Here is a 25312-nt window from a genome sequence, read left to right as displayed (position 1 = left end):
ATTAGTTCATGTTTGGAAATATTTGTTTCGAGAATAACTTTTTGTAAAGTTAGGTAGTGTTGATATAAAATACTTTTGGTTGTGAAATTACAAAACATGAATATAGTATCAAATGAACAAAACATGAATATAGTATAAAATGAAAGTGATATTTTTGTTAATGCTTGTAAATGAAAATTTTCTAATTGTAAAATTTAAAGATATTCTGTTTTCATTAGAATCAAGTTTAGAGCCGTCTATGTACGACATTTGAAGTAAAACAAGTCTCAACCAAGGCACGTTAAATCGGTTTTTCATTTCTTGTTCTCATCTGCTCTTTGCGTGCTTTCCAACTATAATACTGGATTTTATGCTCAAAATCTCAGTACAAGTAATCTAACAGTGGAAAAATTAAAAATTGTCCTGTGTTTTGTGCCCTGGTCATGTTTTATGATATCTCTCTTCTCTTTATTTCATTCTTAGAAGACTGTTTCGGATCATGTGCCATTTTTTCACTTTGGTTCTATAGTTTCACTTTTTTAAACCATAGCTGCTTTTTATCCCATTTTAATACACCTCGATTGTCGTTTTTAAAAATTCATTTTACCATTATTGTTTTATCGACATGAAAATAAGTGTTGCGTAAACTCAATAAAAAAAATTAATTACATATATATATATATATATATATATATATATATATATATATATATATGGTACATTCCCAAATCCTTATTCACCTTCTTCGTTCCTTTCAACCGTTTCTCTTTCATCTCTCACTCCAACCTTTTCTCTGTCATCCATAACAATGTTGGAGTGAAAGAGATGAAAAAGAAAGGGTTTAGAGGAATGAGAGAGGTGAGTAAGGGTTTGGGGGTTTCTTTTTTTTTTTTTATTTTTGAGAATGAAAATTATTAAAATACCCTTAACCTTAAAACTTAGAATCATGATATATAAGGATATTTTTGTCTACTAAAATTCGGTACACATTGCTAAAATGTACCAACTAAAAAACAGGTGTACCGCGCGTTAGCAAACCCCATATATATATATATATATATATATATATATATATATATATATATATATATATATATATAATTGTGGGTAGGAGAGATTGTGGGTTCACTTTGTCCGTTAATATTTGAAAGTTATAAGATTAGTTTAAAGGACTTGGAACTGAGGACAAAAAAGATTATAGATTTAACTCTTTCTATTAACAAATTACTAATAACTAACATTGTGAATAAAAAAAACATGGTGTAATTAATAGGGATGACAAATAAATTTGTTCTTGTCAGCATTTTTGAACTTATATATCAAATGTTACAAGATTAAGAATTTGAAGACTTTTGTTGTATTTATTTTTAAAGCATTTTTGTAGAATAAATTATAATAGGAATAACTTTGTTGATGTAAACAGTTAGAAGTTTTCCTGTGTTTAGAATGTTTGCGTAGATAATCGATTATTTGGTGTAATAATCGATTATCACAAGCTCATTTGAAAAAGAGTTACTCATGCAAAAAATCGATTATTTCTCAAAATAATCAATTATTCCAGTGTGAGTCAGTATTGCCTAAGCCGCGCAAATAGTTAATTATTCCTTAGGATAATCAATTATCTCTTTTTGAAAACCTCATAACGGACACAAATAATCGATTATCACTGTCAGTTGGGAGTTATCTTTTCAGTTTCTAACCTTTGGGCTATATATACTCTTTGCCAAACCTCTTTGAGGCTTAACTAAGTCATTTAAGAATACAAAATTTTGTTTGAGAAATTTCTCAAGTGTTGGTGTGCTCATATTAAGTCTTGTGAATAGGAGACGCTTGTGCTTAGTGGGTCTAAGGTCGAAGCGGTTCTCTTCAAGTTGATTGAGCAGGTTCTTCCATTCGTTTGTCGAAGGAATGTGTTTTCTGTTATTACTCTTTATTCCATCTAATCGTAATTTGTGAACAATATTTTAGTGAAAAAGTTAATCACTGTTTATAGTGATTAACGACTTAGAATCTTTTGATTTGAACCAGGATAAAATACTTTGTGTGATTTTTTCTTACTCTACACTTTTTATTCACCAACTGTTTGTTGAAAGTCCTAAAAGAAAATCACGATTTTAAAAAGAACCATTTCACCGTTCCTATCTTGGCTATTGACCATTAACACACTTTCCACACTAAACATTCTGCTGTGCGATACCAACAGAGGTATCCTCTTTCTCCTAAAGCTCCAAGATATTGCATTAATTGACTGGACGACCCTCATATGTGTCTTTTTGGATGAAGATGAAGATCTGCCTCCAATGAACCCTCCGAATATAATATTGATTGTACCTTTCAAGGGAGGTATGACATCAGAACGCCTATCCTTGCGTTGAGCTGGTTCTTCTCTTGTATCTTCTTTTTCTCTATCTCTTCTACCTTCTCTTCAGTCATTGTACCTTCGATAACTAGATCGTGAGCTACTCTCATTGTCACGTTTCATAAACATTTTAGGGTTCAAATTTGTCTTTAAGTTCAACACACTTATCAATCGTGTGGCTATAGCTGCAATGGTACCAACAATGCATTTTCATGTTGACATTGAATGATGTTTTGGCTTTCCTAAGAGGTGGTATATGATTCACCTGCAACGCTTCCTTCAACATACAAGACCTAGGTGTGTTCAGGAGGTGTAACGCGTGAACCGAGTATGTTTAGGCTTCCTCTAGTAAAACCTACTCTTCGACGTTGAGTCTCGATCGATCCCTTTTGATCCACATGGTCTCGATTCTTATTTTGTTCCTATGATCTCTTGCTTTTTTTAGCTGCAAGAACTTGGCAGCCCACACCTTAGCTCATTCATACTTGTGGGCAACATCATGCACAAACCATTCACAAAGGGACCCAACCTTAGTGCTATGATCAAATAATGCAGAACCATTTCAGGATTCAAGTTCTTGATCTTCAAAGTCACTTTGCTAAACCTATCGATGAAGTTTTGTAGAGACTCCCCCTTCTCTTGCATGTCGTTAAGAAGTGCCAAGGAAGTAAGGTGTTGATGTTAACTTGTGGAAAGCTACATAATAAAGGATAACACCAACCTATCGAAGTAGTGGATGGAATATTGGGAAGGCAGGTGAACCATTCAGTGTTCTCACAAAAGCTTTGCACAAAACAACATTTTTAGTTATGTACAAACCGACTTGAGTGGTATAGGCAATGATGTGCTACCATTATAATCGGTCCAAAGTAAGGGACTTCAGCTACTTAGGGAGAGGGGTATCCATGATACCATCCACGGAGGGAGGGTGGTATCCACGGTACCATGTACAGATAGATGTCGAGAATTCTCCTGCTGCCAAGGAGTTGTTTGTTTTGGGAGTAGGATTGTATTCACTCTCTTCCTTACTTCCACATATTGGGTGACACGAGGTGGAGTTTTCTGCACCAAGTTCATGTTATCAGGAATTTCCTTCTCATTCCCCTTGTGAGTTGTTCCTTTGGGCTTGACCCTCCTTCTCATCCATACATTTTCCTGCCTCGAGGCATCCATATGATCAATACTCCTTTTCTTGAACTCAACAAATTTCTGTTGCAGTTTCATCTGATTTTCCAAGACAGTGGCTTTAACAGCCTACCATCTTACTTCATGTAGACACCATAAAAACCTTCTTCTTCTTCAATGAATATATGTCGGTCCTATAGTGGGTGTCAATTATTCTTACAAAGCCAAATATATCTTGCGGAAATGTCAATAAACACTAAAAAAGCTCCAAGCCTTCAAATTCAAGGGTATTCATTCTCTTCAAGATACTCATCCTCTCCTAGCCAAGTAGGGGGTTACGTTTGTAGGAAACACATCGACACTCAAGTCAGTCAAATGCCTTAGAATGTAATTATTATTGTAATAAATAAATGTAATAATTTACCTTGTATTATGTGCTATTTATATTATATTTATGGAATTTTTACTTGGATTGGTTTGGCTCATGACTAATTACCTTGATTAGTCTTTGGTTAATCCATTTGTTTAATAGTATTTTAATTATGACCTTAAGTAGACTTTCTATATGTTAAATCTACGGATCGAAATGTAGCTGGCCATACTGCTATGGTTCGTGGTTAGACCCTTGGAGTTGATTACTCCTGAGTATATCTAGCTCATATATCTTTTGTCCTCGGTAATATGTAGTCGACCATACCGCTATGGTTCATGATCGAGGTTTGAGAACATATGCATGTGAAGATGTCATCAGACATATACGATATACGATGCGGTAAAGGTCATTGTAAAAGTTTTGACATTACTTTGAAGCTTCATTTCTCAGTAAAACTTGAAAGTGACATCATTATGGGATAACAATTTGTTTCAAAAGTTATTTGGTTAGTTATTCAGATATATGATTCTTTTTGATGATTTGCAATGGCTTTTCGAGAGGAAGAACCGCATTGGAATTAACCAGAGCCAGTGGAACATTTATAATATAGAAGAAACAACGATACCAGACGTAATGGTGCAAGTGCCACTGGGGTTGGTTGGAGGGACTGTGCTAGCCTAATCAATGGTTGTAGAGCCTGTCACTATTATTGTTTTTAGTATTATTAAACAGATTGTGAGTGATTACGATTTTCATTTTGTTTTGTGTTCCTTGGTGGTCATTGCTTCATCACAAACCAAAAAGAGGGGACATCAGCCACTTACGTGATTTGATTATATTTTCATGTATTTCTTTGTTCTAGAGAGAAGTAGCTAAAGAGCTCTACTACAATCGCACATTTGGGGTGCTCTTGTTCCAAGCTACATTCGAGGCTTTTGATGCTGCACTAAGGTTTCAGATGATGATGCCATGTTATGGCAAAATTGACACGTGGAGATCCCCTAGTGAGCCACCTAAGGTAAACACGTACATTGAAATAATGAAAACCAGTCTGTATTCCAAGAAAAGAATGAAAAATGGCTACAATTATAGGCAAGCTTTTAATCATGGTGACAGTTATGTTCGCCGTTGCCCCTTAAAATTCAGGAGGGCCATGAGCAATAGAGATTTTGACTTAACACTCTATGATTACAGTTCAGACAACAACACAGACAACAGAGAACATACGATGAAATAGAAAACCGACAATTTTACTTACCACACAAAACGCAGTAAACAACATGAAAGTGTATGCAAGGACAACAAATTTTCCAATTCTAACTCGGTGAAGCACTCGCTGAAATTATTAAGAGATGGGACCCCTTCTTGGAATATGTCGCGTTGGTGATTGGACTTACAATCAAAATTGATAAAAAGCGAAACTGCTGCTGCCATCACATTGTCTGCAGGAAGCAATTTTAAATCAGAATGTTGAGTACCTCAAGACCATGACGATGCAAAAATTCTGGGTGGGATTTGTTTGCAAATTGTCCTTGCATATTTTATTACGCCCCAAAAGAAAAATAATTGTTTTTTTCTCACATGAGGGTGGTGGGTCAGCTAGAGAATTTGAGGGGTTCATGTGCAGAACCACCTTCACTGATGTCAAAGAGCTAGACCAATCTCCATCATGTTCTGATAAGGCTGAAGTTTAATTGTCCCCTTTAAAATAGAAAAAAAAAACTGATAAAGGCACCTTTGGAAAAGGGGTCGGCAATGACCCTATGCTGACGGTTATTTGGCCATGGAATAAAGCAGGACCGTCCTATTGTCCGAATGAGGATAATAAAAGAAGCAAACAAAGCCTTAACTTTGTGAACTTTAATTAGATTTTCATTATATCATATTTGTAATGAACTTTGTACTGTGATACAATACACAAGTTGATGAAAGAGGAAAAGCAGAGAAAAGAATGGTGTATCAGGAATTACTTTTACATTTATATATACAAATGAGAACAGTCATGGATTCCACGTCCCATAACAGGGGGCTTTTCTTAGCATCCAATTAGACGAGCTCAAGGCAGACATGTCTTACAGCCTCATATGCCTTTGGACTGGATGAATGAAATGAAATAAATGGTACAAAACCAGCAATATACAAACACATTTCCTATTTGACAATTCCAAATAATGTCAGGTAATAAAAAATGATGTGGCTTTTGGACCTTATCTATCTAAAACAAGCTCAACCTAACGTCACCGCCACATGGTTGTTGCTGGAATGTGACTAGTGGTGGGGTAAGTGGGTGAAAGTGAAGCCACAGTGAAAGGTGATGATGATCCTCCAAATGAGTTGAACTCTTCGCCGTGGTGCAGATTTTGTTGCCCCATTGTTAAGAAAGTGTTAGTGTTGCTCCTGATTTCTGCAAAATAGGTACCTTTAATATAGATCATACTAGAGATACTCCATTTTGCAACTTGAAGGTTGTAAAATCCCAACTTTTCGTTATTTTGATATATACACATGAATCACTCCATAAGAATGTAATAATATTCTTCTCAAACAAAGCCACAAAGGGCTGAAGTCAGCAAACACACAAACACCCAGAAGAACAAGCTTTGAAATTCCTTTGATGCTGCCTGCTTCAATGTAAAATTTGATTTTTTTAGAGAAGGAAAGAAAAAAAAGAAAAAAAAAAGATAATTAGACCGACACTCGTGAGAATGCACCAATTACTAACTAACTAAGAACACGACAGTAGTAAATTTGAAAATGTTCTGCTAAAAGTTGTGATTATGAATTTGACTATCTGACATTACATACAAAACCCCTTTTAAACTGATACACTTCTCCCAATTGTATAAACTACATTTTCATTTTCTTTCATACGAGTTTTGCCATAAGCTGGGGGAGAAAAAAGAGACTGGTTTTACTTTTACCTTCGTGTTAGTTGCAGAGGAGGTAAGAGAAATTGAAGTGGATGAAGTGGATGAGGATGCAAAAGCAGCCAACCCTACATTGTATGTCATGGTTTCATCAGGCTGAAATAGGCCATAGTTCCTTTCAGAGGTTGCTCCTGTCTTCATGTCTTCATTGAACAATGCAAAAAAGTATGCTTCCAACCTCATTCTTGGACTCAGAGGTGTCCCTTCATTTGCCATTTGCCTTCTCAGCAAATTTCTATTATAAGTTTGAGCATTCTGTAGTGTGGCACCGACCTCATTAAGGTCTCCTTTGGATGGCCAACCAGTCTCAGAGACCCTTACCTCAATCCCACTAAAGTTCAATCTAGCAATGGCAAATGTGACAGCATCTACCTGAGCATAAAGCATGTTATCATAGTGTAGGTTGGTGTTGGGGTCAACCATTCCTTCATTAGGATTAAATAATACATAGTCCAATGGAATCCTACTAGGGTCATCCTTGTAAGCGAAGTAAGGATAAGCATTGATCCAAAAGGGTGCCTTAGTGGTGGACAAGAAGCTCAAAAACTGGGACATTATCCCAGAGATCTCATTTTTGAAACTGCCAGCTGAAGGAGGGTAAGATTCCTGAAGCACTTCCAAGGAACTTGGTGTTGAAACGTGGATGTTAGAGTCTATGCCTAGCTGAACTAGAGCATTGTGAATGTTAACCACTGCAGGTACTAGATACTGAATAAGAGTGGTATCACCATTAGTGAATAACTCATTTCCTACCTGAATACCAGTGATTTTTGTGTCTGGAAGGTACGGTTTGATATGGCCATTCACCCATTGAAGGGCTTGTTGGGGGTCATTTAACTGGATTAGCATTTGATTTTCTACTGTCACAATGACCTCAACGTTTGATTTAGCAAAAGCACTCAAAATCTCCGGATTGGTGTCATAAATTCTTGTTTTCGTGACCTTAAGGTTGCTGAAGAGTTCAAGCACTTTGTTCGGTGACGGCAAATTGTTAGCCACTTGGCCGTAATTGATTCCAAATGATGTAACACGTCCAAGAAATCCAATATCTGTGGTTGCAAAATCAGCAAAATTCGTTACTCTACCAAGAAACATTCACGGCAACCAAACCTGTTCTACTTCTATAAACCAATGCTATCAACTTAGGAATGCTAAAAAACACAAAAACTAAAAACATGCAATGCATAAAAAGCAGAAAAGAAAGCACAAACTGCATGAGAAAAAGAAGGCACCTGCAGAGAAAAACAATGTCAGAAAAATATATCTGATCGCCATTCTTCGGAAAAATGTTGCCATTGTGACTAAGATTGATACAATGAAGAGTTTCAAAATGACTCAGATATGATTGATGATAATAAAATAGAACTATTTTGAGCAAGGTTTATTCCTCCCTTTCCTTGTTCCAGAATTTTGGAGGCAACACAGAGGGAGAAAAAAATGAGAGGATTTATGTATGGTTTCCTTAGTGATAAGGGCTTTTCAATCTCTCTTAGGTTGTCCTTGTATTTATATTGTTTTGGGCAGGGTTGTCTCTTTTCAACCCACGTCAACTTCCCAAGTCAAGTTGCGAATTCTCGTAAATACTCTTTAACCAAGTCCCTTTCTTCGACCAAAAGCAAAAACCAATTCCACTACCTGGTAAAATACTATAGGCTAGGCTAGCCATCGCAGCAGGATCCGAAGGTTAGGTGAAATACTATATGAATTTGTATTACTAACCATGCTTCCATGCATTTTCCCAAAATACATCACCTCACTATTATGGCATACTTTACTTGAATCAAATAATTCAAGTGTTGACCATCCAATTAGCAGTTAGCAATTTTCTTTAGTTTCGACCACAACAATAACCGTCATGCAATATAAAATACTATTTAGATATCCCATTTTAGAGTGAATAATCACTTTTGATTGTCACAATGATCTCATAAGTTTTTATACACTATTTTTAATTAAACAAATACTTTTATCTTTCAAAATTGTAAAAGTGTAAAAGTAAAGATGATTCTTTATTTATATTATCGATAAAGTGAACTTTAAGTCTAACTCAACTAATTTGTAACGTGAGGTTTACACTCGTTTATATATATTATGAATTAGTTTTATCTTTAGTTAATGTGAGACTTCCAACCTATCTCTCTCATGTCGAGGCATCACTAGTGTAGAAAAGGCTTTAGACGTTTGTTATTTTGGAATTTTTACGTCTGATCCCGACCTGACGTCTTTACGGGTGACATTGACGGCTTTTTGTATTGGATGATTTCAAAAACATAGTGGAGGGAATTAGAGGAGTGGGAAACGCAAGAAATCGCCGCCCAAGAACGCCGCCCAAGAACGCCGCCCAAGAACGCCGCCCAAGGACACGAGCAAGACTGCACCAAAACCCAGCGAAATCGCATTTTAATCGATTTAAATGAAAGATAATTCATCAAAGAGTAATGTAATCGGAGTAAAACTAATTTTAAACGGTGAAAAAGTTAAAAAACGAACCTGAAAAACGTATTCTATGGAGAGAAAACATGAGGAAGATGAAGAACATTAAGTGCGCGTAATTGTTGCCTTGCGTTCGCAGTGTGTTAATGCAGCCATATAGAAGTCTGTTCCCCCATATCAGACGTCTATATGGCTTTAGAAGTCGGATTGGCGGGATCTGACGTCTAAATAGAGTCAAAAAGTGACTTTTTCGATTTAAAAAATAAGTATATAGAAGTTTGTTCCCCCACAACAGACGTCTATATGGCTTTAGAAGTCGGATTAGCGGGATCTGACGTCTAAATGGAGTCAAAAAGTGACTTTTTAGATTTCAAAAATGAGTATATAGAAGTCTGTTCCCCCCACATCAGACGTCTATATGGCTTTAGAAGTCGGTTTCCTCCAGAATAGACGTCTATATGGTTGTTTTATTTATAGAAAATGCCACCGGTCCTTTTTTACGATTGATATTCGAGGGTTGAACGTCTAAAGGGTGACGTTAAAGGCCTTTTCTGCACTAGTGCATATACATCTCATGTGTAAACTATGCATTAATGGGTGGTCCGATAGCAAATGGAACAAAAGATCCTATAAACAAAAAATCTCACTAGGGTAAGTTATAATTCATGGCTTTGATACTATTAAGAAGTGAATTTTAAGTCTAACTCAACCTTACAAAAATCGACCTTTAAAGTGACATTTGCACTCACTTATATATTGTCAATTGACCTTATCTCTAATAGATGTGAAACTTCCAACAACTTTATATATATATATATATATATATATATATATATATATATATATATATATATATATATATATATATATATATATATATATATATATATATATACACACACACACATACATACATGATATTCTGCCATTAGTTATAGTTAATGTGACATTTTAGCTTTTCTCATTATACTTTCTCATTATTATACTAAAAGATATAAGATGACTCTAATAGCACATTAGAAATTAAAAAAATTATGAAAACTAAATTGTGGATGTATTGGTATATGAATTTTCTTTTAAATATGGGACATTATATAAAAGGGACAGAATGTTGATCTTGAATAAGAGATTCAATGATATAAGAAAAGTGTAATTTTCTTTGTTATGTTTGTCTTTTACACAAGATACTCACTAAAATTTCTTAATTTAGCATACAATTTATATTAATAAGAGAAAATGCTAAAGTTAAAATCAATCTTAATGTTTTTTTTTTGCAGTTTTAATCTATTAGACTTATCTATAATCAATTAAATATTTCTTTAGAGTTTTTCAAAATTGAAAAATTGATTATGTAGAACAATTGATCTAGAGAGCGTTCAAGTGTTTCCAAACTCTCAGTATAATTATCAATTAAGATCTTGTTTAATTAATTAAACTTGTTTTAGGAAAATAATGAGAAGTGTGTTTACTCGATTAAAATGTGTGATAATCAATTATTATAGAGAAACGTTATAATTTATTTACAAAATTTTGTTAGAATAATCGATTATAAGAGCCTGATTCAAAGATTAAATCGGTAAAAAAATGTTTTAAATTTGTGGTTTGAAAACTCTTTATAATATTTGTGGTTTGAAAACTCCATAAATAGATATTCAGACTAAATCTTTTTTATAATATTTGCAATCATATAAAGCTAATGACATTGGTATTTTATAAGCTATACACATGATTTTTAAATGCTTTCGAAGATTTCGAAGTAAACAAAGGGTTATGTTGATTTTACAAAGTCTTGGAGTTGTTTATGCTATGGTAAACTCTTTATATTTTTTTGGAGCATTTTCTAGATTTATTTTTTGGTTATTGTTCTAATGGAGTGTTCCATTAGTGTTTCTTGGTTATTGTTCTACGGTAGTGTTTTGAATGGTTGTTTGTTGTCTTCTTGCAAAAAGAGGTGTTGCAACATAAATCTTTTTGGATGATTAAAGAGTTGATAAAACATATATCCTATTTAGTATTTAGAGTTTATTAAGGGTTGATATCCTCTTGGTTATGATATCCTCTTAAATGGGTCAAGAGTTGATTGAGTTGAGTGTTTGAATTACTTGTCTTGCATTATACAAACTTTTTGTTGATAGTGGAACCAACTTTTTTGGACAGAAAAAAATGAAAATTTGATGTATGATTAATTGAATCCAAATTAGTATGTGTGGTCTTTATCTTTCTTTACATTACTTTTCTAATTCTTGTTTCAATTAGATTTTCAAGATATTACATTATGGTTTTTCTAAGTTAAGAAAAAATTATAAAGAAAAAAGTTCTTTTTGGAAAAATGTTTAAAATAAATTCATCTTATATTAGGTTAACAAAATCATCCTTATTTTTCTAACAATTGGCCTTGGAGATGATTTTTGAAAGCAACTAAAAATAAGAAAAGCGAAACTATAATCCGTTTTAAAATAAAAGAAGGAAGAAAATAAATAAATAAAACCTAAGCTAAAGTAATGAAGAGATTAAACCTATTTATATCCAAAACAAAACCTATATACTAAAACTGGAACAAAATCAGAAATAAAACCAAATTGAAAAGAACTTAAAACTCAAGATTGAAAAGCATCATATCAACAAGAATGTAAAGGCTGAAACAGAAGTAAAGCAGATCATAAATTCTAAAATACTCAAAGTAAACAACTGAAACATCAAAACTCAAATTGAACTTCAACTATCACTATCAAAAGCAAAGACAGAATTGATTTCATAGGTGAATGTACATTGATATGAATATAAGAGTGCTTAGAGTTCTCAAGAAGACATCATGATAATGTGAATCCCAATCCAGGGTATTCTAGTTCATATTTCAGAACTTTAAATTGACTCTTTCCACTCATTTCTCCAATCAAGGTTCATTAGCCTATTCATCAATCTAAAATCCACAAACAAATTCAAGAAACACAAATTTGAATCAATTTTTATGCATTGGACTTTTCTTTGTCTCGAGAAGACATCTCGATGAAAAATGCTCACTACGGAGACATTTGATTCCAAAAGAAATCATAAAATTGCAGAGAATCAGAGTCCAATTCATTTTCAATGAAACAACACAAAAAAACACAGAAACATTGAAGAAGAAATATCAAAACACAAACAATAATAGAAAAAGAACTTTATTAATATGAAAAGAAGATTACAACTATACTGGAAGTCACCAAGATTCGCACGGCTGTCACTCTCGCAATTGTCTCGGCAAAATCCAGAAGCAAATGTAAACCTTAATCTATGAAAGCGATAAACCTAGAACTACTTTCTATTCTACTCAGAAACTAAATCTGTAAAAGCTTTGTGAAAGTAAAGTGTAGAGAAGTTCTAAAAATAATATTTACATGGCTGAAAACCCCTTTATATAGGGTTGAAGAAAGAAAATTAGAAAAGGAAGGGGGAAAGAAAATGGGAGAGGGGAACCTTGCTGTGACGCTTTGAGCTTCTGATCGGACGGTCAACCTTCTTTGTCTACGTTGATCAGAACCCTCCGATCATCTCTTCATTTCTTTGCTGAACAAGCTCTAGTCACGTGCGCGCTTTGGGTCTCCTCTTCTCGTGCAAGGAGCCTTAGCTTTTGTCTTACTCCCTTGGCTCGTGTGTGCTACTGCCTCCAAATGAAATGATGGAGTGAAGACCCTAAAGGAACTGCAGCTGCCAGCCTCCAAAACGGTGCGTTTCATTTAATTGAAACCCATGCACAGCTGCCTCAAATCCAGTGCACCAGCGTTGGAGTATTTACTTCCAATCAGCAGACCAATAGGCCCAATTTCATTACCAATCCAGCATCTCCAGCGGCCCAATTATTGCTCCCTGCTCTCCAATAGATTCAGCCACAAAACAGCCCAAAAAGGGATCAGGGCCCAGTGTTTGTGTTGGCTGTTCAAGCCCAAACCAGATCCGATCTAAAAAAAATGAATAAAAGAGTTAGAATGCAAATAAGAAGAAATATTATGAGATTAAAACCTAATTAAAACCAAACATTTTTTTTATTAAAAGAATTTAAAAAAAATACTAATTTCCTAATTATTAACAAAGATTAAAAATTACATCTAAAAACCTATTTTTAACTAAAATTTTACAATTCTAAAGAATTAAAAGAAAAACATAAAACTAGCCTAATTCTAAGAAATTAAAAACTAAAGAAATCTAAGAAATGATTTTTAACAGAGAAAAATATGTAAATCTAGAGTGTTATCAGTATAGTTTCATTTTTAGACTAAGAAACATTTTTTTATGTACATACATTTTAATATAATACTCATTGAAGTCTCATCATAACATATGAGTATCTTATTTTCTATACTTCTCTATTTATTTGTTTATCTTGTTGCGTGGGTGTGGGCATACATGTGTGTGTATGTGCGTGTGTGTGCATATGTATATGTGTGTACCATCGGGTGTGTGTATGTGTGCATGCACACAATCTGATGTTGTGTGCGCACACATATTTTGATGTTATGTGTGTGCACTCCGATGTTGATTAAACTCATATCATATGTCGTGATCTTATCCTTCTCACTTTGACAAAATTTTAATAATACATATTAATTTCAAACAATTAAAATAATTATACACATAATAATATACATATAATCACATTTTTCAAAATATGTTAAAAGTTATTATTGAAATAAAAACATGATATTTTTTATTATAAGGGGAAGATTCTTAAAGTATAGATAACTTTTAATATAATGATAAGATGTAAATCTAAAGTCATGCCAAAAAATACTCTTATTTTGATAATAATAATGATAAAAAAGTAATAACATGTTTTTACGTGTATAACAATTTTTGTAAGTGTGAAACATGTATTTAGACGAAGTTTAAGACAAGATTATTAATTATAAAAGCTTGGACAAAGACTTTGGAGATTGTACAAAAGCACAAGATACATACCAAGACTAGATGAAGTCTCCAAACATACAAAAGTTTAAACACAATCTCTCAAAGCCTTAGAAGAAGACATAAGTTAAGAACGCCAAACATAAAAAGTGTTCACCACTAGGCACATCTATATGATGAAATAATGTCTAATGGAAACAAGTTGACCAAAAATACATCTCAAGAATGATTTTAACACAATGCAACCACATAAGAGTTTTGTTGTTCAAAAGGGTATAGTTTGAGACATATAGAAGTAGTAAAAAAAAATATTGTCTTTTATACAATGTTTTGAGTGCAACAACTATAGGTGACAACATAAAGTCAAACATGACTTTGAGTGGAGAATAAAATAAGGACAAATCACAACAAAAAAAACTATATTGAGCCAATTTAAGATGTGTTTAACATGAAACTTTTTAATATACATAAAGCTATTGAACATGCAAAAATATATGTCTCACTTAAATGTTGCATGCAAAATATGCTTTCAATTTTTTAGGTCTTATAGTTTTTAATATATATAATGGATAACTAGTTGAACTTTATTTGTAAATCATTAACAACTTTGAAGTTTTACTATATAGAGCATGAAATGGTCATTTGTATATTCTTTAGTGGATAATTTTCCTTATAATACTTTTAACAAGTTTTGTTGTATAGTTAGGTGTGACTTTGTGTACTTAATTAGGAGTGACATTGTATGTTGGTGTTTAATCTTATTTAGTAATTAACAAATAACTAATAGTGAATTTGTATACCCATTGTAAGCTATAAGCAACATTAATAATACTTGTAATAATCATTGATCAATAGGAGCCTTTTGTGATAACTTAGGTTGAGATGAACAGTAAAAATTAACATGTCCATTATCATTTTCTATTACACGATGAATTACTTTTAACCTTATCAATGCTTTTGAAAATATTGTAAACTTTTTTTATAAATTATCATGGACTTCCCGCCACATGTAGTATACTTAGTGTAAAAATCTTTCGTAAGTATTTTGAATGTTTTATTCAAACTACATTCTTAAAGTTGATGTTTTGTTTTGGTTGACTCACAATTAATATTATTTTACTATTGACTTACTTAATAATATTATATTTGCTTTATTGTAACTTTTATTTTTTGTAAGAGATTATTTAATTAACTTTTTAGATAATAAAGACAAGTGTATAGACCGTACAAAGTATGAGTATATCCATATTTTCTTGAAATGGAAACATGGCAAAATGTTTAAACCTACTAAATGAGATGAGGATAAAATTTTGTATGATGATATTTTAACAACTTTTTTAGCAATTTTTTTATAACAGACAATGTGTCACTATTTTATTGGTTTGTATATTTAAAACGGGTCAATTACAAACTATTACATAGGTTGTTATTAAAAAATTGTCAAAAAAAATTGTTAAAGAGACATTTTTCTAAAATTTTTAATAAAAAATAACATAAAGATGATATAGTCAAATTCATATATGTGTATCTCGTTATGTGTTATCTCATTCCCACCATTTTAAGTGTCGAAATGTAAAACTCACTTCAAAATTATAATAAACGAGCATTCCCAAAAGAGACTGGAAATGTGTGTGAATTTTCTTCATAAATTTCGTGCACTCTTACGTTTAATATCATGAGATAACATTTAGTGAGAAAAAGAAGATTGCAAATAGAACAATAATAATTAATTTTTCTACTCCTTTACAATAAATATTTCAAATATTTGTCTAACGTCGCACTCTTCAATCGTGAAAAATTAAGAATTTTTTTTTAGATTTACGAGAAATTAATGAACTTTAGTTTAAACTAATTAGATTTCAAATTATTTTTATTTTTATTTAAGTATCCTACTATTTGACTTTGTTCTCAATTTATTCATTACTTTCATCTTTAACTTGTTATATTTTCTCTCAAATTTCTTTCTTTAGTAAACTTGTTTTAGAAAAGGAAACGAGTGTGTTAACCAATGAGTAAGAAAGGATTGAAAAGACAAGTAAATTAATTGATAAAATGGAGGAAGAAAAAAAGAACTAAAAGTCATGTCATTACGTTGATGACAAAAATAAAATCGAACATCCTTATATAAAAATAAAAAGTATTTTAAATACTTATTATAATAAATTTTTAATATAAAATAAGAATAAATTTATTAAATTGTCTTATTGGAAAAATTAGGGATGATAATAGGGAGGAGATGGATGAAGATGAATTTCATTATTTTATCCTCATCTTCAAAGCAATAATTCACTTTTATACTCTTTCACATATTTAATAATATAAACTTTTTGTCTTATTCTAATTGGACGTAACGGGTATATATACACTCATGTTTTTGTATTATTTTTTTTATTGTTTCAATATCAATTAATTATTTTTTTAAAAGATAAAATTTACAATAAAAAAATATGATATCAAATATTTAAAATTCAAATGACCTATTCTTGTTTATTCAATAACAAATATTTTAAAAAAATATAGTTGTATAAATTTGGTATTAAAGTACCAATTAACAATTAAATAAGAGTGAACAAGTTATATATATAAAAATATAGTTGTATAAATTTGGTATTAAAGTACCAATTAACAATTAGATAAAAGTGAACAAGTTATATAATATATTACAAATATGTTATATAATTATACGTTGCAGTAGTAAAATTATATAACATATGAAATATCTTTATACGTTATAGTAGTAAAATTATATGAGAATGAGTTAAAAAATAAAAACAAATATATAAAAGGTTTAATTGCTTGCATTGTCCCTAGTTTGGCTGCAACGTGTCAAAGTAGTCCATCTTTTTAAAAAAATTTCAATTACGTACAAACTTGGTTTAAAAGTGTCAATTTCGTCCAAACGTATGTAAAATTTGCTTCAATCAAGTCCCTTCCGTTAAATTCACCAAAACGGACGTTAATTTTTTAGTTCTCTCTCCTCTGCTCCTCTGCTTCTCTGCTCTGCTCCTCTGGACATTCTCTGCTTCTGCACAGAGTAATGATTGTGGACTTTGTTTCCATTCTTAACTCATTTTCTACATGTTTCATTTATTTTAAGGTTTAGCTCCTAAATTTTGATTCAGGATCTGATCTCATAACCTTGTTTTGGGTTGGAAGCTACTTAAAGAGTTACGAGATTTTTAATATTTATTACCAATATCAAAATAGATTCATAACTACATTTTAGGAATCCCAAATCCACCTCTTAAGGAATTCAGTCCCTTTTCTAAATTTTGTTAGAAGGTAGTTGTTTGAAATAAATAAAAAATATGTTTAGTAAAAGCTATCCAACAAACTTAAAGTATAGGTTCATTAATTGTGAGATTTAAACATAGTGAAAGAATTTTTTCTTTAAAAGTGGTACGTTGTGACTCAAAATCTTTAATTATTTTCGAATCATTTTAATTTTTCTATTATTATAAACTTTTAACATGAATTTTCTTTATTATTTTCAAATTTTATGACTCAAAATCTTAATTTTCAATAATTCTATATTATTTTTTATAATTAAAATTAAGAATTATTAAGGTGTTCAGTACACTTTTTCCACTATTATTTTTTAATTTTGAAGTGGTTGAGTACAAAATAAAATAAATACAAAGAGAATATATATCATAAAAATGAAAAAAAAAACGAAAATAAGAAGATGCACCGAATTAAAATAACTCGATACACAGTATCAGCTCGGCAAGATTAATTCGATCCTTTGATTATGAAAATTTAAATTAATATTAAAAATAAAAATTATTAAAATAACTATATGCGGAAAGTATGTCTTTTTTTTATGATTAGAGATTTTTTTCTCAATTAAAATTTGATATATATATATATATATATATATATATATATATATATATATATATATATATATATATAAGTTTATTTATTTTTTAAAAAGTTTAATTGATTAAAAATATTTGTGTAATATAAAAACTATTTTCAGTTTAATTATAAAATAAATTATATTGACACCATTTAAAATGTTGCGACATATGTTTCTTTTTTTCGATTTATTTGGCGTAATATTTCTTGATTATTTTGAGAAAACTACATTATGGTTTCCTAATTATTACTCTGTGCAGAAGCAGAGAATGTCCAGAGGAGCAGAGCAGAGAAGCAGAGGAGCAGAGGAGCAGAGGAGAGAGAACTAAAAAATTAACGTCCGTTTTGGTGAATTTAACGGAAGGAACTTGATTGAAGCAAATTTTACATACGTTTGGACGAAATTGACACTTTTAAACCAAGTTTGTACGTAATTGAAATTTTTTTAAAAGGATGGACTACTTTGACACGTTGTAGCCAAACTAGGGACAATGCAAGCAATTAAACCTATATAAAAATCATTAAAACGATATTTTTTATAGTAACAATAAATAAAAATATTAAAAATAAGTAAAAATAACTAAATGTGTCTTTGAAGCATCATTGAACAATTCATATAAAGTGTACTACCTTTCAGTTGGCCGCGAATTTTCCGTGGGCCCGTTACTTCCTAGCATCCGCTATTTTACGTTACATCAAATCACTTTCTATAAACTGTCTAGGTCAGACTTTCGTATTGTATCTTCTTGCAATCAACATTTTTTGTGCCTCTGACCAAACGACCTATTCTTGTCGCTTTTCTTGCAGGACATCTAACTCGGCCCTTAAGGACTCCTCATTCCGCCTAGCATCCTCCAACCTTCTCCTGACCGTGGGTTCTCCTACCTCAACCGGAAGCATCGCATCGGTGCCATATGTGAGATTGAAAGGAGATTGCCCTGTGGTATCGTGCAGCGTACAGCGATAGCTCCACAAGACTTCCAATAACTCATCTGACCATGCTCCCTTCGCCTCTCCAAGCCGCCTCTTTAATTCTTGAACAATGGCCTTGTTCATCGCTTCTGCTTGCCCATTAGTCTGGGGATGCTCCACCGAGCTAGTAATGTGCTTTATTCCCAATCTCTGGTAAAAGGCTACCAATTTCTTGTCCACTAATTGCCTTCCGTTGTTCGTGATTATCGTCTGCGGTAATCCAAACCTACAGATGAGCTTCCATAATAACTTCTGGACTTGTGTGGCGGATATGGTAGCGAGAGGCTCAGCTTCCACCCACTTAGTAAAGTAATCAATGGCTACCAAGAGAAACTTTCTCTGAGCCCTACCGACCGGCATGGGGATACAAGACTATGTAGCTCGGTTGCGGGGTCTTTGAACACATTCCCATGCTTCTTGCAGCTCAGGCATTTTTGGACAAAAGTGCCACAATCTTTACTCAATGTTGGCCAGAAGTATCCTGCTCTCAATACTCGGGCTTGGAGTGCCCTTTGGCCAGTACGTCTCCCGCACACCCCCTCGTGTAATTCCCTTAAAACATATTCCGCTTCCTCCGACATTAAACACTTCATCAACAAAACTGCGAAGCCTCTTCGGTACAATTCTTCCCCGATCAGAAGATACCAAGCAATTCTCTTAACGTCTTTCGCTTTCATTGGTCTCCCTTCCTCCTACCCCTTGAATAACTCTATGATTTCCTTTCTCCAATCAAATTGCTCAGTCAGCTGGAAGGTGGTTGAACATTCTATGATAGGTTTCATCAAGGTCCTTCTAATCACTGACGACAGTTGGCGCTTTTCTTTCCCGCAAGCTAACTAGGATAGCACATCCGCGCGAGCGTTCGCCTCTCGAGGTATATGCTTCACCTCTATTGTTTTGAACTGCTCCCTTAGCCTCTGAGCTTTGTGAAAATATTGAAGCAACTGATAGTCTTTTACTTGGAAGCTTCCATTCATATGCCCCTCAACCAGTTGTGAATCAGTCCGGCACTCCAACGAGAGAACACCTAAGTCAAGGGCAAGCTCCACACCTGCTATCAAGGCTTCATACTCAGCTTGGTTGTTACTGATCTTGAATCTAAAGATAAGCGATTGTTCAATTATCACACTGTTTGGCCCTTCAAGCACAATTCTCACTCCTCTTCTTCTCTTACTAGCTGATCCATCGACGAAAAGTTTCCAGATGAATGGGTCATCCCCTCATCTACAGGAAGTTCTGCCGTAAACTCTCCCAAGTGTTGTCCTCGTATCGACCCGAGCGGTTCATAATGTAAACCGAACTCCGATAACTCAACAGACCAACCCACTATCCTTCCTGCCAAATCTGGTTTTCGTAGGATTTTTGCCACTGGGTGATCGGTTCTTACCATCACCTGGTGATTCTGGAAGTAAGGCCTCAAGTGACGTGCTGCGTTTAATACTGCCAACGCTACCTTCTTCAGCTGCTGATACCTTGTCTTTGAATCTTTGAGAATTCTACTGACAAAGTAGACTGGTTTGAACTCTAGAGTTTCCTATACCAGTGCGACGCTGATCGTGACATCCGTTGTAGCTAAATAGAGTTGCAAGTCATGCCCACTCTCCGGTCGCCCCATGACAGGTGGGCTAGTTAATATCTGCTTCACTTCCGCAAATGCACCTTCGCACTGATCGTTCCATAGTCCTTTAACATCCTTCTTCATTATTTTAACGATTGGTCTTATCCGTTCGGCTAGTTTAGGGATAAACCTGGATAAAGAAGTCAATCGTCCCACTAACCTTTGCACCTCCTTCAAATTTTGAGGACTTCTCATTTCTAACACTGCTTGACACTTCTCTGGATTACCTTCAATCTCCCGTTCAGTCAGCATGAAACCCAAGAATTTTCCTGCCGCAACCCTGAACGAGCACTTGGCAGGATTCAATCGCATATCGTATCTCCGCACCTGCCCAAACACTTCTACCAAATCCTTCACATGCTCCTCCACCATTCGGCTTCTTACAATCATATCATCCACATAGACTTCCATACATCTCCCAATTTGCTACTTGAAAACTTTATCCATCAACCGTTGGTAAGTGGCCCTAGCGTTTTTAAGGCCGAATGGCATGACCTCGTAATAGTAATTAGACCGCTCCGTGATAAATGTTGTTTTTTCATTATCTGGATGATACATGGAAATTTGATTATACCTAGAGTAAGCATCCAAAAAACTATGAATCCGATATCCCGATGCACCATCTAGTAATCCATCAATGCTAGGAAGTGGATACGCGTCTTTCGGACATGCCTTATTCAAATTGGTGAAATCTGTACACATTCGCCATTGCCCGTTCGACTTTTTAACCATTACCACATTAGCTAGCCACGTGGTGTATTTCACCTCCCGAATGAATCCTACCCCCATTAACTTCTTAACTTCCTCATCCAACGCCCTCCTTTTTTCCGCCCCTAGCCTTCGTTTCTTTTGTGCCACTGGACGAGCTTCTCTGAATAAAGATAATTTGTGGAACACTATGTTGGGGTGAATTCCTGGCATATTTGTTGTCGTCCATGCAAACAAGTCTTTATTATCCCTCAATGTTCTTTCGATGGTCTCCTTCTGACCATTCTCGAGGTTCCCTCCAATGGAGGTATATTGCTCTTCCTTTTCTCCCAGAATCCATGACTATAGTTCATCGAGCGGTTCCATTCGATCTTCGGTATTCGTCAGATCTAGATCTACCATAACTACCTCCACTCGTCTTACTCTTGGTCTTGGTGTCCACGATTCCATCTTTAGTCCTGCCACATAACACTCCCGTGCCATCCTCTGCTCCACCCTAACCGTACAAATCTTGCCCTCGTCTGACAGATACTTCAATGTCAAGTGAGGTGTGGACAGTATTGTTCCAAAGGCATTCAAGCAAGGTCGACCTAACAAGACATTGTACGAGGTGTTAGCCTCAACTAACAAGAATCTGACCTTCAATTCTTTGGCCCCCGCTTGGTCCCCAAACTCGTTCTGAGATCTACATACCCCCCTTGTATCCACCCTTTCACCGGCAAAAACCAGAATCTGCTAGTTAAATGGTGCGATGATATCTTTCGATAGGTTCATTTGTTGGAACGTCTTCCAATATAATATATTGGTCGAGCTTCCCTGATCTATCAAAACCTTAGCCACGGTATACTGGGCCATTACCGCCGTTATTACCATCGGGTCGTCTTGATTAGGGTCGGGAGCATGAAAATCTTCATCCAAGAAGGTAATCCTTGGCATTGACCTCTGCCTCACATCTGCTTGATTGACATTTCTCAAGCTTCTCAAGTGCCTTTTCCTGGCTGAAGAGGTAGTTCCTCCTCCCACGAAACCCCCCGAGATGGTATTGATATGGCCCTTAAAGGACCGTTCTGTCACCTTTCCTTCCCCACGCTGATCTTCCCAACGCTTTCCATTACCGGTCGAATGCTGATTATTCTACCTTGGATAATTATTCCTTGGCGTCTCCCGGCTCTTTTCTTCCTATACGTATCTCTTGAGATGACCCCCTCTAACCAGTTCTTCCAACTTATCCCTCAGTGTGCCACAATCTTCTGTGTCCTGCCTAAGTTTTGGTGATACTTATAATGTTTTTGTCCATCAGCATTCCTGGGAGTGGGTGCCTGTATCAGGGTTAAGGGATCCGCCCGCAAAGCCTCTTCCATCACCCTCGTTCTCGTTGCAATCAACGATGTATACCAGGTATATCGATGTCCCTTAGGGAATTCTCTTCTTTTGAAGTTCCCCCCTTCATCTTGCTCCTGTGCTCGCTTTTCCTCCTTTCGTCTTTGATCGCGACCTACCACCCGCGCATATTCTTCCTTTTAAACCTGCTGATAAGCACGCATTTCCTCCACGCGTATAAACTTGTTGGCTTTGTTTTGTAGCTCCACCATGGTCAATGGTTCTTCAGCATACAAACTATCTGCTAAAGGTCCCGGTCGTAGAGCTTGCGTGAGACTATTCAGTATGAATTTCCAATCAACATCCTTCACTTGCTGAACGGTCCTATTAAACTGGTCCATGAAGTCCCTTAAGGTCTCCTTTGCTGCTTGCCTCATTTTTAATAAGGCCAAATACGTCAGCTCTTGGGGCTTGCTTGAGGCATACTGTTGCCCAAATAGATTATGCAGCGTCCCAAAACCATCGATTGTCCTGGGTTTCAACGAATGGAACCAAGCTAAGGCTTCTCCCCTCAATGACAAAGAGAACACCCTACACCACACTAGATTATCATTGGAGTAAACAATCATCGCATCGGCGAAGGATCGAAGATGCTCACTTGGGTCGGTCGACCCGTCATACTTTTCCATTGCAGGAAGCGTTTTATTCTCAGGCATAAGCGCCTCCATCACAACCGCTGTAAACGGGTGCAACCGCTAAGCTTCATCCGGCCGTCCTCCCTGACCGACGTCAACTCCTGGGTTATGTCGGCCTCCCTGGTTTCCTGCAGCACTGTTCGCTTCATGGTTTCCACCTCCCCCCTGCGTGTTTCCTCCGTCTCCTACTGGTGTTGGAATCACTGACTGTTGGACCGACTGATCCCTATATTCGTCCCGTTCTGCTCTTAATGCCTCAATCTCCGCCTGCATTGCCTCCATCCTCCTTTGCATTTCTTGCATCAACTCCCCTGGATTCGCTTGTCCCGTCATCCCAGTGATCTTAACTGGGTATTTGTCCTCGGCCCCAGGGTGGGTGCCAATTGTTTCGATAGTGAACCAAGAGCATCTTCCGTTCCTCCTCTCCTTACTTCGGACTTGCTACTCCTTTCCTGGTACCGATCGGGGTTGGACCTACACAAAACACTCCGACGCTCAAGTTAGAATTACGTTGTGGTAGGCTAAATTAACTATTTATTCAGTCCTCTAACCTGGTCATTGATCTTGTATTTATAGGCTTCGTAAAATGGCCAGCCCATTAATCATCCATTAATGATGTATATTATTGTGCCCTGAAATCTGTTAATTATCCCTAAATGCCACATTCTTGCTGTTATCGTGATTATTAACCGCATTGATTGACCATTAATAACATTTTACCTCACCTGGACCCATTACCGATCGACTCAATCAGCCCGACTCTCCTTCTTCATGACCGATCAGTTACTGGGAGGTAGACATAATCACCTTTGAGTAAAGACGATCGGAGAAGAAGGAAAAGAAGAGTAAGGATGTGAAAATGACGGGTGGGCCTTCCTCGTATTTCACTAGTGCAGCGAGGGGCTTTTACCGTGGTTATTTTTGACTATACGTCGCGGTTTACGAACCGCGGCATATTCAGCCGCGGTAGTAAGTCAGAGACTTTAGGCCGCGGTATATAGGTTGCGGAATATGCCGCGGTTGTCCAAGGAACCGCTGCCTAAATTCTTTTTTTAAAAAAAAAAAATTTGTCCACTATATGCCACGGTTGTGGTTACAACCGCGGCATATTCTCCTGCAGTTTTTTAAAATTGCAGGTCTGTTTTTGTGATATCCACTACCACAAAAACAGACCTGCATATAAAAACATGTACACAAAAACAGACCTGCAAAAGAGAATTCATATTAATTAGTGTATATGAATTCAACATTTGGGAAAAAAATCAAAATTTGGTAAAGTTACCAAAACTATAGTAATTTCATACATTACCAAAACTATAGCAATTGTTATTATGCAAAAACTAATGAAGAAATCATGTTAAGAATGCAAAAGGGCATAAATACCTGGAACAGGGGCGGCGAAAAAGCTTGGTGCAACAAAGGGGAATGGCAGCGGAGAGGAATGACAGGCGTTTCAAACGATTTTGATCGGCTAAAACTGTTTCTTATCGTCAAAAATGGGAAATGACCGAACAATTTTGAGTTTAAACGGTGAAAGAAACGAGGGAACTGAGATGGGTGGTCGGCGGGAGAAGAAAACTCGAAGTCTAGCGAGCGTCTGCACGAACAAGACGATATGGTTCCAAAGTTTTATTTTTTAACTCTGACTGGGGAATCTACCGCGGTTCACTACTTAACCACGGTATAAGATGGCATTTTTGAAATTATTTTTAAACTATATGCCGCGGTTCGGCGGGCAACCGCGGTATATTCCTCTAAATATTTCAAATTCATTTTAAATTTATTTCAGGTAGGAGAATAGGTTGCGGTTACTTTGAGAACCGCGGCATATACCCCTGTAACTTCTGAAATTCTCTGCCTCAGTCAGCCCCTGCAATAAATTGGCAGGGGTATATGCCGCGGTTTTCCAGAGAACCGCGACATATACGCTGTTATTTAATTTTTTTTTCAGACGTGGCGTCAAAGGGGATGGTTGACTGGCGTATATGCCGCGGTTCCCCTCTGAACCGCGGCATATTCCTTCGATTTATTTACAAAACTGCCACCGCGCACCATTATGCT

General features: G+C 35.2%; 1 protein-coding gene across 2 annotated transcripts; it reads right to left on the bottom strand.

The window, feature by feature from the left end:
- Positions 1–6074: 6074 nt before the first annotated feature.
- On the bottom strand, positions 6075–8221 carry LOC148193010 (glucan endo-1,3-beta-glucosidase 14-like). 2 transcript variants are annotated; one of them, XM_088099069.1, is made up of 3 exons: positions 7996–8221; positions 6758–7812; positions 6075–6240 (listed from the first exon to the last, which is right to left on the bottom strand). In XM_088099069.1, exons 1-3 carry the CDS (start codon positions 8057–8059, stop codon positions 6211–6213), a joined length of 1149 nt encoding a protein of 382 aa, XP_087955195.1. In that variant the 5' UTR covers positions 8060–8221; the 3' UTR covers positions 6075–6210. The 2 variants fall into 2 exon arrangements, with proteins under 2 accessions (XP_087955195.1, XP_087955194.1); XM_088099068.1 differs by having other exon boundaries at positions 6099–6457.
- Between the last annotated feature and the right edge of the window lie 17091 nt (positions 8222–25312).

The sequence above is a fragment of the Vigna umbellata genome, chromosome 9 (genome assembly GCF_029865625.1).
Source record: "Vigna umbellata cultivar VRB3 chromosome 9, Vumbellata_1.0, whole genome shotgun sequence".
Taxonomy (NCBI): Eukaryota; Viridiplantae; Streptophyta; class Magnoliopsida; order Fabales; family Fabaceae; genus Vigna; species Vigna umbellata.
This window is presented reverse-complemented; position numbering and strand designations above follow the sequence as displayed.